The following is a 15,824-nucleotide window of genomic DNA, read 5'->3' as shown; positions in this document are numbered from 1 at the left end:
TAATACAGCACATGCAGAAAACAAATGTTAGTCTTTTTCTTTCTCTGGCATTAGTTAGACCACGGCCAGGACACTGTGCTGAACCAAGCCCACACTAGACAGCGTACACTGTCCAGGGAATGGAGGAACTCTCAGTGAGATTCCCCATTCACAACTACAGGCTAATCCCACCCTATTAGATTAGATTAGATTAGATTAGATTAGATCAGATGACAGAAAGCGAGAATCCAAGGATTACCACGGAGCAACAGATTACTGCCCAGCTTAAAAGCAACAGCATATCAGGAGGCACAGAGCAGAGGGACAGATAGCAGAGGATATGAGAAAGGGAAAAAACGAGACCAGTGAGACGATTGATATGTTGACGTAAAACATCTGCAAAAACCACTGCTTGCACGGTTTCATTTTTAGTCTGCAAGACACGTTTGGAGGAGGGACAGTGCAGCGTTGGCATTGATTTATCTGTCTTACCTCTGTGACAACCACCACCAAGCCTGCACATTAGTCATGCCATTAAAATGCAATAACAGACCCCTTAATTATTTTGGAAAACATGTGATGATTGACGTGTTTCTTCCCTTTCACTCAGCGATATCTATATAATTTCACCTTTACATTTTGACATTTAGAAAGTAATTAGCATATCAGCCAAGTCACAAGCTTTAAAATGTGTCTCTTTGATTTAGATGGTCTTTTATATCTGAGGCTCATGCATGTTAATCCCATCTTGCCCTCCAGCTCATTCACTAACAGCATCACTATCTAAAAAGGGCTTTGTGAAAGAAGAAAGAAACCTTATAATTTAAGTTTACCACAACCTCCACAACTTTATAAAATGCACTGTAATTTTTGATCAGTTATCTAGCAATTCATTTTTACATTTTGCAGTAATTACTTTCACATTTTCAATGACTTATCTACAACTAACTTAACTGTGTATGCAACAAAAATTATTACGGTGTGTTATAATTAGACTTGTTTGAACTGCGTGTGGTGTCAGTTACCTTGATCGTTTTTGTCTGAAGTCTGAGTCCATTTAACGTGTTGATGGCTTTCTCTGCGTCCTTTGGATCGATGTAGTTGACAAAGCCGTAGCCCAGACTCTGTCCTGAAATGGCAGAAAGAGGAAAAAAAAAAAGCTTTAAAAATGTTATTTTGCTCTTTTAGTTTTCTCACTGACAACAAGAAAGCATCTCAATTTTTACTCATCAGTCACACCTAAGGATTTGAGGAGAGAAATTATCATTATTATTAGGAGGGGGATAAACACTTTGAAGGTTTAAATTTTTAAAGGGGTCCCATATTTCACACTGACAAATACGTTTGCTTTCCCTTCTATATGTTCAGTCTGTTCACTGAAATTGCTGATAGTCAGAGGGAAAAAGCTTAAGTTACATTAAGACTGGTCAGTAATATAACACTTGTGATTTGTTGATCAGGTTTTGATCCCTGGTACCTTGTCCCTTGTAAAACTACTAAATAAAAGGCAGCCCATGGTCCCGTCTGTACACACAGCTTTTTAGATATCATACAAATTCTCTGGAAAATCCTTTACAACATCTCTTCATCCCTACTGACAAGATCGCAGTGACTCCTGCCCCAAGCGGCAAGAGTGTTGGTGTGACTTTTGTCAACCAAGTGTCACGTGAAGTCTGCTCTGCTGCCACAGTCCTGCAATATCGCACACTACAACATGTAGCCTTTAAGGGGCTATTTTCATACTCTATTCAGTTAGTGTGTAAAACGATCGGAAAAAGATTGTTCAAGAGATAATTCTGGTCAAATAATGGTTAAAAAAAAATACCAATTGAAAGACAACATCTCCGCCTGAAGTTTCCTGTCATACCTATAATCTTATTGAGTAGGAAATGTGTCTAGACTCTGATCTTTGCATTTGTCGTCCTGGTTGCTTGTTATATTGGTGATCTTGGAGCTTGAGGGAATTTATTTATTTATTCATTTATTTTAAGATGCTCAAGACAGAAGTGTCAATGTCCGAATGCCTAAAATATAGACAGTCATAAATTAAACTCAAGTTCTTTCCAAATTACGAGAGTGTAACTCAACCTAGCAAATAAAGTATCACAGTTAGAACAAACAACACATTTGTTACTGTCTGGCTGTGCAGAGAGAGAGAGAGAGAGAGAGAGAGAGAGAGAGAGAGAGAGAGAGAGAGAGAGAGAGAGAGAGAGAGAGAGAGAGAGAGAGAGAGAGAGAGAGAGAGAGAGAGAGAGAGAGAGAGAGAGAGAGAGAGAGAGAGAGAGAGAGAGAGAGAAAATACCACCCCCATTTCCCTCTAAGCTCAAAGTGTCTCAGATAGCAGACTCCCTTTGAGTGTGAAGCAGGCCTGACATCTCCCAGTGTTTCCCCGACAGATCAAGCCTTTCAACAGGCGTAGGACTTTAAGCGGATGCCTCCAGCCATCAGGGCCTTCAGTCGGCTAGTTTTCGACAAACAGCCCCTATCCACTAACACCACACACAGGCACAAAGAATCCCAGTCAGTTTAAGTGGAGCGGCATGCACATATTCACTCTAATGGGAACAGACAGCGGTTAGTCAGAAACAAAGTGAATCACAAAATATGGAGCATGGCTGTTTCACAAAATAAATACATTTGGGCTATGGGTATCACAGCGCAGAACAGCTCAGCAGCGAGCTGCGGAAGGGCCAGGAGGGACTTGTAGTCCTAACATCAAACAGCTGATGATTTTCTCTTCTTCTTTCCTCTCCTCCCTTTTCTCCTCTGGATTAACTGTGGATTATCAGACGTTCTCTATTGTTAATTAAAAACCTGCCATCCTGGAGAGACTACTGCTATATATAACTAACCCTCCTCTCTTCCCTCTCCCCCTCCTCTCTGACTCCAAGCTGACATCAGGTGTTAAGTTTGGCAGTTAAAATATAACTCACAAAATCATTGTTTGCAGGATCTCCTCTTTATCACGTGGTCTATACAGAAAAGAGACTATGAATAATAAGGAGAAAGTAAACATGTGGCAAAAGAAATTAAATCAAGTTGTTGAAATAAAACATGCATGTAACTTTAGCTTGCCAATAAACTGAGATGGCCCTTAATTGGTTTTCTAAATTACCCAGTAGTGTACAGTATGCAGATAAATTGACTATTTTCACACAAATAAATATGTTAAATAGAAAAAAAAAATGTTCCTGTTTCTGTTCATATGTGCATGTATTCAATTTACACCAAAATTCCAGATGGGTGCAACAGCTGAGAGCCTGCTGCCTGCTTGTCATACTCCTCTCCGACGTTCACTGTTTCTCCTACCCTTGCCTCCCACTTTACAATCACCTTCCTCACCCCTCATCCTCATCTTCAACAAGAAAAGTGAGGTTCGACAAGAGCTGCTGCCCGAAGGTTAGCTGAAAGTGAAGTGTGCTGGTGAAGAGCACTCATGCAGGGCAATCGAAATGGGCTGACTGGTGCTTCATGGTACCGAGACACTTAACACTCATGGAGCCGTCCAGGCAGCCAAACTGGCAGCCATGGATGCTATTGCTGTAAGGGGGGGCAGCCTCAGTGTAGGAGGTGTCTATATGTGTGTGGGGGCGTGTACACGTTAGTATGCAAGTGTGGGCACATATACAGTACATGTGAGTCAGTAATGGAATACAGTTTACAGTTAACATAGATAACAATGTGTTAACTTTGATTACAGCCCAGGTGAATGGGGTATTCAGCAGCTATATGTACATGATGTTTGTGTGTGCACTTTTATTGCATGTGTATATTGTATGCATGGAGCTTAAGCTGGTATTGGCGTATCTGCCCACCCCCACTCCCGTCTTCACTCCTTCTTTGGCGAGGCTGAGGGCCTCCAGGGCTGGAGGGAAGAGGAGAATGGGGGACGAGGCTTGCAGGCTGGTATCAGTCCCCAGGTGAGCGGGGAGATGAGGGGAGACAGAGGGAGACATCTGCCTGGAGCACCAGGAAAGCTCCGTGAGGGGATTCCACCCACCACATCCAGCCTGCTAAGGAGCAGCTAACAGCAGGGAGCCACCGGCAGACTGCCTGGCTGCCTGGAATCAGCAGGGATGGGTGGGAGACGCAACGCCAACGCACCACACTGGCAGATGTACACACATGTGCATATGCATGCAAGTAAACATGTAATCACTCAATCAGAGAGGCACACACAAACAAACACACGCAGCAAAGTATGTCCTCGCAGCAGGACAGTGAGGAGAGGAGTTGCCGGCGGCTAAATAGTAAATGCATCATTGTTCGTGTTGGTGGGTGGGTGGGTGCAGGGTGTGATTGTAGTTCCTAAACTGTTTAGTGAATGTCAACACTGAGAACAACAGGTAAAGGTGCCACTTTAGCATAAAGTATGCATGCAGATACAACATATAGTCCTGCATGATGCTTGCATTTGGATCACATCATCACAGTTCCCTGCTCTGTCCTGGCTCATCATACCACGGTTGAGCACGGTTCAGATGTGGTTTAAAATGCCTAGTATTGTGCCTTTTTGGAATGCGAGGACAAGGCCAGCTCAGACTGCTTCACATGATTAAACCACCAGACAACATTTATAACCATGAAGTAAAGACGAAGCAAAACTTGATACTGCTAAAGCTGTCTGTAAATTCTAGCTGCAAATGTAAGTGTTTTTCAAGACCAAGTCTACTGTAAAAGTAATTTTCAATGTCATATCATCTATCAAAGTTGTTATGCTGCTTTTCATAACAATTTAACATAAGGTAATAGAATTACTGCATGGGGGAGTACAGAGGACAATGCTAAATGCTGTACGTATTCCAAACTTTGTCACAGCAACCGGTCCTTTAAAAAGACAGTTTGCATAAGAAAAGTCTGAAAAGAAGATTTTATAGACAGAGACTGCCTACTGGTATTTTATGACAGAAAAATAACTTGAGAAAGTACTGCATCTGAAGCAATACAGAGAAGCCATTAAAAATGCATGATAAATAGCCTCTAATGAGGTTGTAGCTAACAGAAAAATCTGCGTTGTGCTGATCAATTAGTTTAATGGATACATTAACTTATATATTTTAATTGTCAATTAAAACCAAGAATCCAAATGATGCATTGCTCTACATAATGGCCTTTTAATGAGGTTAGATATTCATTTGTCTTTGATTTGTCAGCTGCTTACAGTGTCAGTCCTGCAAATTCTACAACAGTTGTAACGACTCAAGGAAATGCTCAGCAGCAATGAAAAGGGGCTTCTTCATAAATAAATATGCAAATTTAATGATGGCAGAGGTCTTGTAATAAAGACAATCACCAAATGTGATTTATGTGAAGTACAGTGCAGTCAGAAAGTATTCAGACCCTTTTACTTTTTTTCATTCTATCATGTTGCAGCCTTATGCTAAAACTGTTCATCGTTCATCAATCTACACGCAGTACTCCACAATGACAAAGTAAAAAAAAAACATTTTAGAAATGATTGCAAATTTTTTTACAAAATAAAAAATTGACATCATCACATCACATGATTATTCAGACCCTTTGCTATGAAGTTAAGCTCAGGTGCCTCCCATTGCTCTTGACCATCTTTGAGATGTTTCTACACCTTGCCTGGAGTCCTCCTATGGTACATTGAATTGATTTGACATGATTTGAAAAGACACACACCTGTCTACGTAAGGTCTCACAACTCACAATGTATATTATACCAAAAACCTCAGTCATGAGAAGGAAGGAACAGCCTGCTGAGCTCAAAGACAGGATTGTGTTAAGGCACAGATCTGGGGAGGGCTACAAAAAAAATCCTGCTGCACTAAAGGTTCCCAAGAGCGCAGTGGCCTCCATAATTCTTAAATAGACGAAGTTTGGAACAACCAGAACTTTTCCAAGAGCTTCCTAGAGGCCTTGGCTGAGCTTCAGAGATCCTGTTTAGAGATGGGAGAAACTTCTAGAAGGATCGTCACTGCAGCACTCCAATGATCTGGGCTTTAGGGCGGAGTGGCCACACAGAAGCCTCTCCTCAGTGAAAGTTTGCAAGAAAGCATCTCAAGGACACTCAGACTGTGAGAAACATCATTATCTGGTCTGATGAAAGCAAGATTGAACTGTTTGGCCTCAATTCTAAGCGTAATGTCTGGAGGAAAACCAAGCACTGCTCATCATCTGCCTAGTACCATCCCAATGGTGATGCATGGTGCTGCCAGCATCATGCTGTGGGGGTGTTTTTCAGTGGCAGGGATACCGGAGACTGGTCAGAGTTGAGGTAAAGTTGAACAGAGTGAAGTACAGAGATACTCTTAATGAAAACCTGGTCCAGAGTGCTCAGGACCTCAGACTGGGCTGAAGATTCACTTTACAACATGGCACATGGCCAAGACAAAGCAGGAGTGGCTTAAGGACTACTCTGCAATGAACCCAATCATGCATCTCTGGAGAGACCTGAAAATCACCAACGATCTTCCTCCACCCTGACAGAGATTGAGAGGATCTGCAGAGACGAATGGCAGAAAATCCCCAAATCGCTGCAAAAGGTGCTTCAACTAAATACTGAGTAAAGGGTCTGAATACATATGTCAACGAGATATTTCAGTTTTTCCTTTTAAAAAAATTTCTAAAATTTTAGTTTTACAATTTCATTATGGGATATTGATGAGTAAAGATTACAAGAGGCATAAAAAAGTGAAGGGGTCTGAATACTTTCTGAATGCACTGTAAGTATAAATCTAAGATCTAGGGTTTGTTAATGATATTAAACTGCGAGGGTAGTATGTGTATGCACTTGTACGTCTGCCAAAAGCAGTCATGAAATATTGTATGGGTTTAGGTACCACTAAAGCACTGCAGTACTTTATCATATTGTGACACATGTCCAGTGTTACTAATAGATTAACCATGTAGGGTGGGGGAGTGTGACAGTGGAGGCTAATCTGGACCCGCCTCAGACCTTTTGTACAATCTGACATAAATTGTATAGAGAGCTGGTCACTGCTTTTTCTAGTGAGTAGCTCTTTGGCGTGTTAGTGTGGTGTTATGACTAAGCCATTATTTGTGTTCTTAGGAACAGCAGGTTGCCCAGCGTGTGAGATGAGAAAATGAGTGTACTTCGAGCGGGTGTCCTGCCTTCTGGCCCCACTATATAATTTCACCTTTCCTTTCCCCCTTCTGTACGCACGCACGCACGCACGCACGCACGCACGCACGCACGCACGCACGCACACACACACACCAGAAGATGCAAGTGAAAATTCAAACACTATATACCTATGCAAATTACATACAGCCACATAAATAGGCACAAACAAAAGCATAATAGATGTATGCATGGCTACACTGAATTTACAGGCAAATAATCAAGTATATGCAACTATGTGAGGAGCACAGTAATCATATGCTATAAGGTACACAGAGTAAGAGACTCCAGTTGCATATTGCCTGTCATTATTTTATGCCTTTTTGTTGTATCATGTGACTAAGAGCACTGTACTGCAGACATGAAAGCATCTTCGTCTCCTGCTATCATCAGACAAGGCTCACACAACACACTATAGGCGCTTTGATCTAGAGTGGTAGCTACCAAATGAAACACATAGTGCAAGAACCTTCTATTTTACCTCGTACCTCGCTGCAATCTATTGTCCTTCATACTGTTCCCTGAAAGTGTGCAGCTGTTAGTGAAAAAAGTAATTTGAACTGCTGAAAGTATGCTGTCAAAACAGATATTATAATATTATAGTTGGAGCAGAGGCGTTCTGTTCTGGTGACATAAGTGCCAACTTGTTCGAATTCTTATTTTAAATAATTTATTTCATTGTCTTCTGTTCCTGTGTAGTTTATATATTTCCATAGAAATAAGAACTTTATGTAGTAAATGGAAAAAGCTCCGCATCAATTTTGAGGCAGTCTAACAAAATGAAAAATATAATAAAAATATAATTATCAGTATAAATGGACCTTTAAAGGCTATCTATAAAAAATGTCTCCTTGTTCCCACAGTCCCACACCCTGTCAGCAGTGGAGTCTGTCATTTGGAAGTCATGGGAGGACAGAAGTATCAAAAGGGGTGAGGGATGGGGGGGGGGGGTTGCAACATGCAGGGATCATCAGAGCTATGAGCTGGTGATGTTAACACACCTTGAGAGGACCAGGTTCCTCTCCCCAGAAAGAGGCAAATCCATTCGGTCAGTCTTAAATTTAGCGACATTTTAAGATGAGGCGGAGGGGAGAAAAAAAAACATTTCAATTTGTCAAAATAAATGTGTCACACTCACTGCTTCCATCCTTTCCCATCCTCTGACGTTTTGCCCCTTGCTGCTGCAGCAACTTGAGGTAGTGCTGTTTTTGCTCCCCAACATTTGAAAAGGTGCCCTGTCACCAGCTTCATGTCAAAATACACTTCACTTACCTTAAAGAGGGTCAAATCCACAGAAGTGGGGTGAGGGAGTTTGAGTGAGTTTGCAAAAAAGATAAACACTAAGAGAACAAAAGACTACAGTGCCTCAGATACTAGCAGTACAGTTAGAGCCTATCATATGGCATGTATTGAACCTGTTTAAATAACTAAATTCATAAACAGAGCCACGTCCCCCGCACACACGCATCTACTGTAGATCCCTCTCCCACTCACTCATTCAACACATCTTTCCCTCCTGGGTTGCCAAGGTAGCAGCCACTGTTGCAGTCAGGAGGCTCCCACTCTCAGTTCCCAAGGCCCTGCTTCCACCAACACACACACATAGGCACATACTTGCCCACGTAAAAGCTCAGGGACAAGCATGCACACACACACACACACACACACACAAATATACGTAAACCACCCCCTCGTGGTGGCTCCCTGAGCCTTGGGGCCAGTGGACTGCAGCCTGCAGTGTGTGGGCTGGTTGGCTGGCTGTGCAGCTGAGAAATACAAGGCAAGCTGACAGACAGAGAAGCCCCTTTAAGATTTGACTGTCACGTCAGGATTGCAGAGCTTACCCTGCTGCTCCTGCTTGGGCGCCTTCTGGGAGCACACAGAGCGAACAGGCCCACAAGACCTCAGCCATCCACCCTCAGCTCTGCAGCACACATGCTGGGGACAAAGGGACTGTCTGGCTCTGTCCTGCCCAGGTACAGTGCACTCAGAGAGGAAGGGTGAGGAACCAGCCCCGAGGCAGTTTCAGCCTCTGAATCTGAGGCTAACACGGGGGACAATAACAACCTCTGTGTTCTATGTAAAGGGCATAGAGAATGGAATGAGAGGGGACAGAGGCAGTGTGAGGTGAGGGCCACGGGAGGAGCCGTGCATCCAAGCAAGCTCTCAGTATGTCCAATTGTGGGTCCTAAGCAGGGGGAGGAGGAGGAGATTTACGGGAGGTGCTATGAGGAGAGAGACAGGACATTATTGGGACCTGGGACTCTAAAACTTTAATGTGTGTCTGCCTGCTTGTGTCTGCACTTCTGAGCCTGGCAGCTCTCTTAATACCTGGCTTTGGAGATGTCACATCCTTTTTTCATCTCTTTCACTGTCAGCTTTGTTCACGCTATCTTCAGCCTTCAGACCATTTCAGGTTCAGATAAATGTAGCCTGTATGTGAGATACAAACACTGCACCAGATCTCCCTCAGCGTGATTTCAGTAAGGATTTTAAAAGTATGTAATGTTTTGTCAGCACACACAATAACATTGCATTTATGTTGTTGGTGTAAATGGGTCTCACTGTAAGACACTCAGAGGAATGATAGCAAGTTTTGTTCCCTTAACTCTAGTAATGATGTGAAAAAAGAATCAGCTTTACTCGTGAGCGTGTTGTCAATGTATATTTCAGTAGGAACAATGAAATGTGGGTAAACTGAGGTTTAAATGATGAATATTTGATCTTCTGCACATAAGACTGACAGACCTTGCGCAGGAGCTAAGCCCCACCCATCTATCCTTGCAGATTAGGGTTAGATGCATATTTTATGTTTGCAATACTTGTGGGTGCACTTGCTGTTCCATAACAGAAATGGAGCGACAATGAAACTAATGGAAGTGTGTTGGCTGAACTGCAGGGAAGTGCGTGCAAAGCAAGCCCAATCCAGCAAACCTGAGATGTTTTTTGCGCCTATAGTATATGACTAAGGTGTACCTGTCCTTATGTAAGGACTGGGTCCGCTGCAAGCTTTCACATGGCACTGAAGCTGCTGTCTGTCAAGGTGCACCAGCTTGAACTACTCCACAGCTGACATCACAGTCCATCTATTTTTCATAGCCAACATCTGCTTGGCTTGCTACATTGTCACTATGATTTGCATCAGCTCCCCAGATTCCATGTATAAAAACCAACACATGGAAGGTGACTAGAGTAGTGTGCACAAGTCTTCAGTCAGTGTGCTTTAGGATGATGTCTTCACAGGCTTTGATATAGAGATAAGAAGTATTTCATCTGCATAAACAAAATAAAACGTTTCTTTTCTTCAGACGTGAGCACACTTTGCTGCTGAAGGCTGGCATCAGCGAATGCTGTGACTACCAGAGGGGAAAGGTAATACAGGCAGCTAGACCAGGGCAAGCACATAGCAGCTAGTAAAGATGTGAACCATTTACTCAACAAGTGAGTGAAATATCCTATCTATCTCCAGAAAATAAGGCCACTGAGATTTTGGCTATTGTAATCATTTGCACTACATGAGAATGCAGGAAAAAAAAAAAAAAGTTGTCCATATGAATATAACCCCTCCCTCCCCGTTTCACCACTTCCCTCCCCAATGCAATCAATTCTTGTTCCAGCATGAAAAGCTATTTTCTTCTCCTCCATGTCATTATGAAAACAAATGCATTCATTTCTCCAGCAGAAATGCAGCTGATGCAGAAAAATGATCCCGAAAAATGACTTACTGACAAGGATCAGTCAATTCCATTTCTGTGTGTGTGTGTGTGTGTGTGTGTGTGTGTGTGTGTGTGTGCCCGTGTGCATGGGCATGTGTAGATGTTCATGAGCGCTGATACAGTATATTGCAAGGTCCACATTAATTTCTCCAAGCTCTCCACAAGGGTATGTGTATTTCTACTAACATCTCAGTTAGGAGCGGTTGATTTCACAGTTGCTCAAGATGTGAGCTCTAATACCAGCAATTTTCAGCTCAAATATACGTTTTGCTTCCTTTAAAGAAAGAATAACCACCAACAGAAAGCACTGTAAAAGGGACCATCTATGGCACACAATATCTCAAAGCTGCCCCTGTGTGTTCTCTCTGCCTAGAATGCAGGATGACAAAGGTAAGAGCTGTTACAGCATATACACATCAAACAACTGTTTAAATGCTTAAGATATATCTCCTCTTTAAGAGACAGTACATTCACAGGTGCAGGCCTCAGGCTTATGTGCAAGTGTGTGTGGGCTGCAGCTAGGTGCGTGTAAGCTAGCCTTAAATAAAAGATTAACCTGCATGTCCCTGGCGTGTTCTGAGAGTAGTTGTGCAAGCAGGCAGACGGGAAGGCAGGCAAGCAGGCAGGCAGGCAGGCAGGCAATGTGGGGAGCAAGAAAGACACCCAGAGGTAGCTTTAGTACCAGCTGAAGTCAGCCAGGGTGACAGAAGGAGCTGGAGTGTCTACGCCTGCCCGCACCCGCCCGAGCCTCACGCCACGCTGGCGTCATTGGAGCTGACAAGGAGCGAGTGCACAGGAAGCTGAGAGGAGGCTGAGGACCTGTCTGTCTCTCCTACCTCTGAAAGGCTGGAGTGCTCACACCTTGTCAGCAAATGATCACAGGTTCGTCAAGACGCAAACACCGATGGGAAACAGATCGTGAGATGCAAGCAAACAGACAGTGATGAATGTCTGCAAAATGTGAGTGGATTGATCTGCATTTGAAAAAATAAAGTTGAAACAGAAGTACAGTAAAACATGAAATGTAACCACTCTTAGTTGTGGTTAGAGCACCAAAAAATAGCTCGAATCAAGGAATTCACTGGCGGAATACTTCAGTCTTGCAGTGATAAAATATTGAAACTATTTTCCAAGTATATTTTTGCAAAATTCAGTTTCATTATTTATATTTATATTCTTAAACTTTGTTCTATACACATGCTCTTCACACTGCGTAATAGAAATTGAAGGCATGAAGGCAGTAGGGTCTCATTACTCCCATCAATATAAATAATATGTGTCTATAGAACACAAATTGCCCTCCAGACATATTCAAACATTTGAATCAGAATTTTCAGCATAGTAAAAAATATATTTCCCTCTGTCTATCTTGACTTGATCAGAAAACCTGATTTAAGAAAGAGCGGTAATGGATCCCTCTTACACACAAAGACAGACAGGGAAGTGTTCTTTACCCCTCCCTCTCGTAAAACCTAGGATAGTCTGTTAATGATTTGGATGACTGTTAGAGAGTATGAAGACTCTTGGCATTCCCTGCTGGAGGAGGGGGGTGGGGGGGTGGGGCGGGGGGGTCTGTGCTTCGTTAGCCTAAAAGTTTGTGCGAGGAAACTGCACCCATGGGAGAGCGAAACAGGTATACACCACAGGGGGAGATGGAGCGAGGGCAGGATTTATTTATAACTTTTTGCGTTGACGCTAAGTCATCAGAGAGACCTTGTAGTGCAGAGCAGAGAACTATCCTAAATGGTTTAGAAGTGAGCAAGCAAACATTTCTACCTCTCTCACAGCCCCCATTTAGGACCTGAGCAGGTTTATAGCAATTCTGTTCGTTTTTAAAGTCTCTCCAAATATCTGCTGTTAGCTTGGTTCCTCACTGCTGCTTGGCAAATCACACTTAAGGGGAAAATCTGGCGGCGAGAGAGAGAGAGAACATGGTGATGGTGATGATGATAGCATGTGGTATCCCAGTGTTATTTTTGTACACACCATCCTCCATTATCCTTGTGTATCTCACTCTCAGGCTCCATTTTGTGGCCCATTACGGAGGAAGAGGAAGATGGTTCTAAAGAGGAATTATAGAGCTGCAGAAATATGCTTCAAAGAACGAGAGCAGAAGGAGACAGGCGTAGCTGGGCCAGTGGCCATTGCTGGTTTACAGTCATCACTATTGGCCTTTTGGTTGTACTTAATCTATTACAGGAAATCTAATTCTGTGATTGTATATCTGTGTATGTGTGTGTGCGTTTACTTGCCTTGCCTGCCTGCTACCCGAGAAGGGCTTGGTGATCTCGACTGCCTGCCTGCCTGGTGCTCTTTAATGAGATTATCAGGAGAAGAGTGTCAGTAAGTAGGATCTAAAATGAAAGCCATTATGGAGCATTATCACAGAGCTACACCACCCCAACCCCCCCCCCCCCCCCCCAATCCATCTGCTGTATGGCCACCCACACAGCCACTACGCCCAGATTACAGCCACGATTAGCACCGCAAAGTGCTGCTTAATTTAAACACCTCTGGAGAACATGTGGCACTTTGCTGCATTGCTGAGTCGTAGTGCTTGAACACACACAGAGGGCAGAGATGGATTTTTTCTCCTTGTGGAAGACAACACATGCAGTGATTCCACTGAAAAACTTGATTTGTTTGGAATGATGCTGGAACGTGTCCTTGTGCACATATGTGAACTATTCATGTCATGTCATTAATTCTTTACATGTGTGCCTGCATTCACCACACACAACGTATGGCCAGACGGTTGAGTCTACACCTACCTCTGAGCTTTTAGCAGTATGTAAACAGGCACGTAAGCTGTCAACTGTTTTATCATTCTTACCATTTTCCTGTTATAAGATTATAAAAGCATATGTGAAACTAAAGATTCTGACAGATGAGCATAAAAGTGCATACAATTATTTAACATCTTGTTTGCAAACACTCTTTGCCTGTGTGATTTGTTGAGAATGAATAACTATGTTTACATGTGTATGGATAGAGATTTATACTTCAAAAGAAGGATGCTGTAGTGAAAAGGAAGTCCCAGGATCAAGGCAGTTAAAACTGTGAGAACAGAAAGCAAGCATCTCAATCCCATCCAGCTCTACGGGAGCTCAGTATAGTAGCTCACCTTGTGCTTTTTGCTTTCGTCTTCCCTTTGGAGGAATTATCTTTGGGCACCTCCAAATCTTCCCATATTATAGCATTGACTTCATTGACTTGATTTTCATGTTTTTACTTTAGTGAAAAGCATACTCCTGTATGGGCTAAGACTCTGAATTTAAGAAATGTCTTCAAGACCCACTGGATACACCTCAAATTATATGGTGGCTGAGCAGATTATTTTCTTAGTTCATGAAAAGTTCATAACACACTACAGCATATAAACAGTTTCCATTCTTTACCTGTGATCTTGTCGCGAACCAGCTTGCAGGACTCGATCTCCCCAATGCTACCAAACAGGCTGCGGAACTCCTCCTGGGTCATGTTTTGGGGCAGGTAGTTGACAATGAGGTTGGTCTTGCTGTCATCGTTTGTTGGGCCAGTCTGCATGGGCGAGGGGCAGCCGCGGCTGTTGGTGGTCGGCCCGTTGGCTGTGGTGCCTCCTCCGCTGGGGCCATTTGTCACTGGAGCCTCCATGTTACTGATGATCTGCAGCAGGGCGAGGAGGAGGAGGAGGAGGAAAGAGGGAGAGGCGAGGAGAGGAACCGTGGAAAGAAAGGGCAGGGAGGAAGAAGAGGAGAGGTAGCATTCATTAGCAAAAGGGTCTGTACTGTATTTAACAATGTGGAACACTGAATATGTAGCAAGGCATGCAAGACTCTTCTAAAATTACTTTTCTAAAAAGCATGAATTTTGTTGCATTAAGTCAGAAGAGGGCCTTTAAAAGCCTGTTTCCAGATACTGAAGAAATACATTTGAAAGGTTTTAAATCAGCTTTGTATATTTAGTTGTATATGTCACTGATTTCTATACAGTCAATTGTTGCCATTCTAGCTGAGAGGGATTCAAATCTTATAGCAGCAGAGAAGAACAATGAAATTTCACAATGTCTCTGTCTCAAACCATTTTTGATTTGTAGGTTTGGGTGATATGACTATATATAATAAAAGATGACAGACATTTGTCAACCATCAGAGTCAGATGTTGGTTGCATGAGGCCAATGCTGTAAATCAGTGAGCAGGAATTCTTTATATCAAGATTAGCTGTATTTACTTTTTCATCTGTGTGATGAAGTACCTTGATTTTTCAGGTATTTCATTACTTTCTTTTATGTTATGTTTAATTTTCCGAATGAAACCAGAGATAAATACCTAGTGCTGAAAGAGCTGAAAAGTAGTTTTCAGGAATGACAGTGTTTGGTGAGAGTCACACTGTCACAAAGTTATTAAATAGGTAGAAAATAAATTAGCTCCTTTCTCAGGATGCCATGCATTATCAACATGTAATCAAGACATTGCTAAAGTCTAATATGGAGTAACAAACTAAACATATAGTGAACACACTGTACACACTACATGCCACATCTCTAAACACTGAGAGCTACAAGTCACAGTAGACACACAGAGGACAAACGGTTAAATATTCATGAAGACGGTAAGAGGCGACTCTGAATAGTTCGGTGATAGCTGCTGAGGTTTGTGGGAGGGGACAGCAACAGGGCCAGCCCTTCAGCTACCTATCTGACTGCTGATGCTGCTGCTGCTGTGACAGAGAAAAGTTTGCGTTTTCATATCTGGTTTTGTAGAGCATCTCAGGATCAAAGCGCTCAAAAAAAGGAACTGAGCTTGGTGTAAGTGAGAGAAAACACAGTGGAAAAAAAAAAGGTGTGAAGGAGTGAGAGTCAGAAGTCGGAGGAGGAGGGACGTAGGTTGCACTTTGCTTTTCTACCACAGCACTCTGATACATATTTAATACAAATGCTAACTCGGAGTGAACATTATTCTCCAACAAAAGCACTGTGCGAGGTGAAATTATTCAGACATCTGCATAAAAAAACATGTGTTTTATCAAATGAATGGCTTTT

General features: G+C 42.7%; 1 protein-coding gene across 8 annotated transcripts in view; it reads right to left on the bottom strand.

Moving 5' to 3' along the window:
• Nucleotides 1-15,824, bottom strand: part of elavl4 (ELAV like neuron-specific RNA binding protein 4) — an 83,255-nt gene that overhangs the window by 30,138 nt on the left and 37,293 nt on the right. For 5 of the 8 annotated variants that reach the window (XM_071487764.1, XM_071487765.1, XM_071487767.1 and 2 more), the window contains 3 exons: nt 14,202-14,448; nt 13,056-13,115; nt 1,005-1,108 (listed from right to left, as the gene is read on the bottom strand). In XM_071487764.1, coding sequence (XP_071343865.1) covers nt 1,005-1,108; nt 13,056-13,115; nt 14,202-14,448 — 411 coding nt within the window. The remainder of the gene's footprint in view (nt 1-1,004; nt 1,109-13,055; nt 13,116-14,201; nt 14,449-15,824) is intronic. The other 3 variants (XM_071487768.1, XM_071487769.1, XM_071487772.1) reach the window with 1 other exon arrangement.

The sequence above is a fragment of the Trachinotus anak genome, unplaced genomic scaffold, assembly GCF_046630095.1.
Source record: "Trachinotus anak isolate AG129_WGS33_773 ecotype Australia unplaced genomic scaffold, CSIRO_AGI_Tana_v1 ptg000010l, whole genome shotgun sequence".
In the NCBI taxonomy this organism is placed as follows: domain Eukaryota; kingdom Metazoa; phylum Chordata; class Actinopteri; order Carangiformes; family Carangidae; genus Trachinotus; species Trachinotus anak.
The sequence above is the reverse complement of the archived record's forward strand: the minus strand, read 5'-3'. Positions and strand labels throughout refer to the sequence as shown.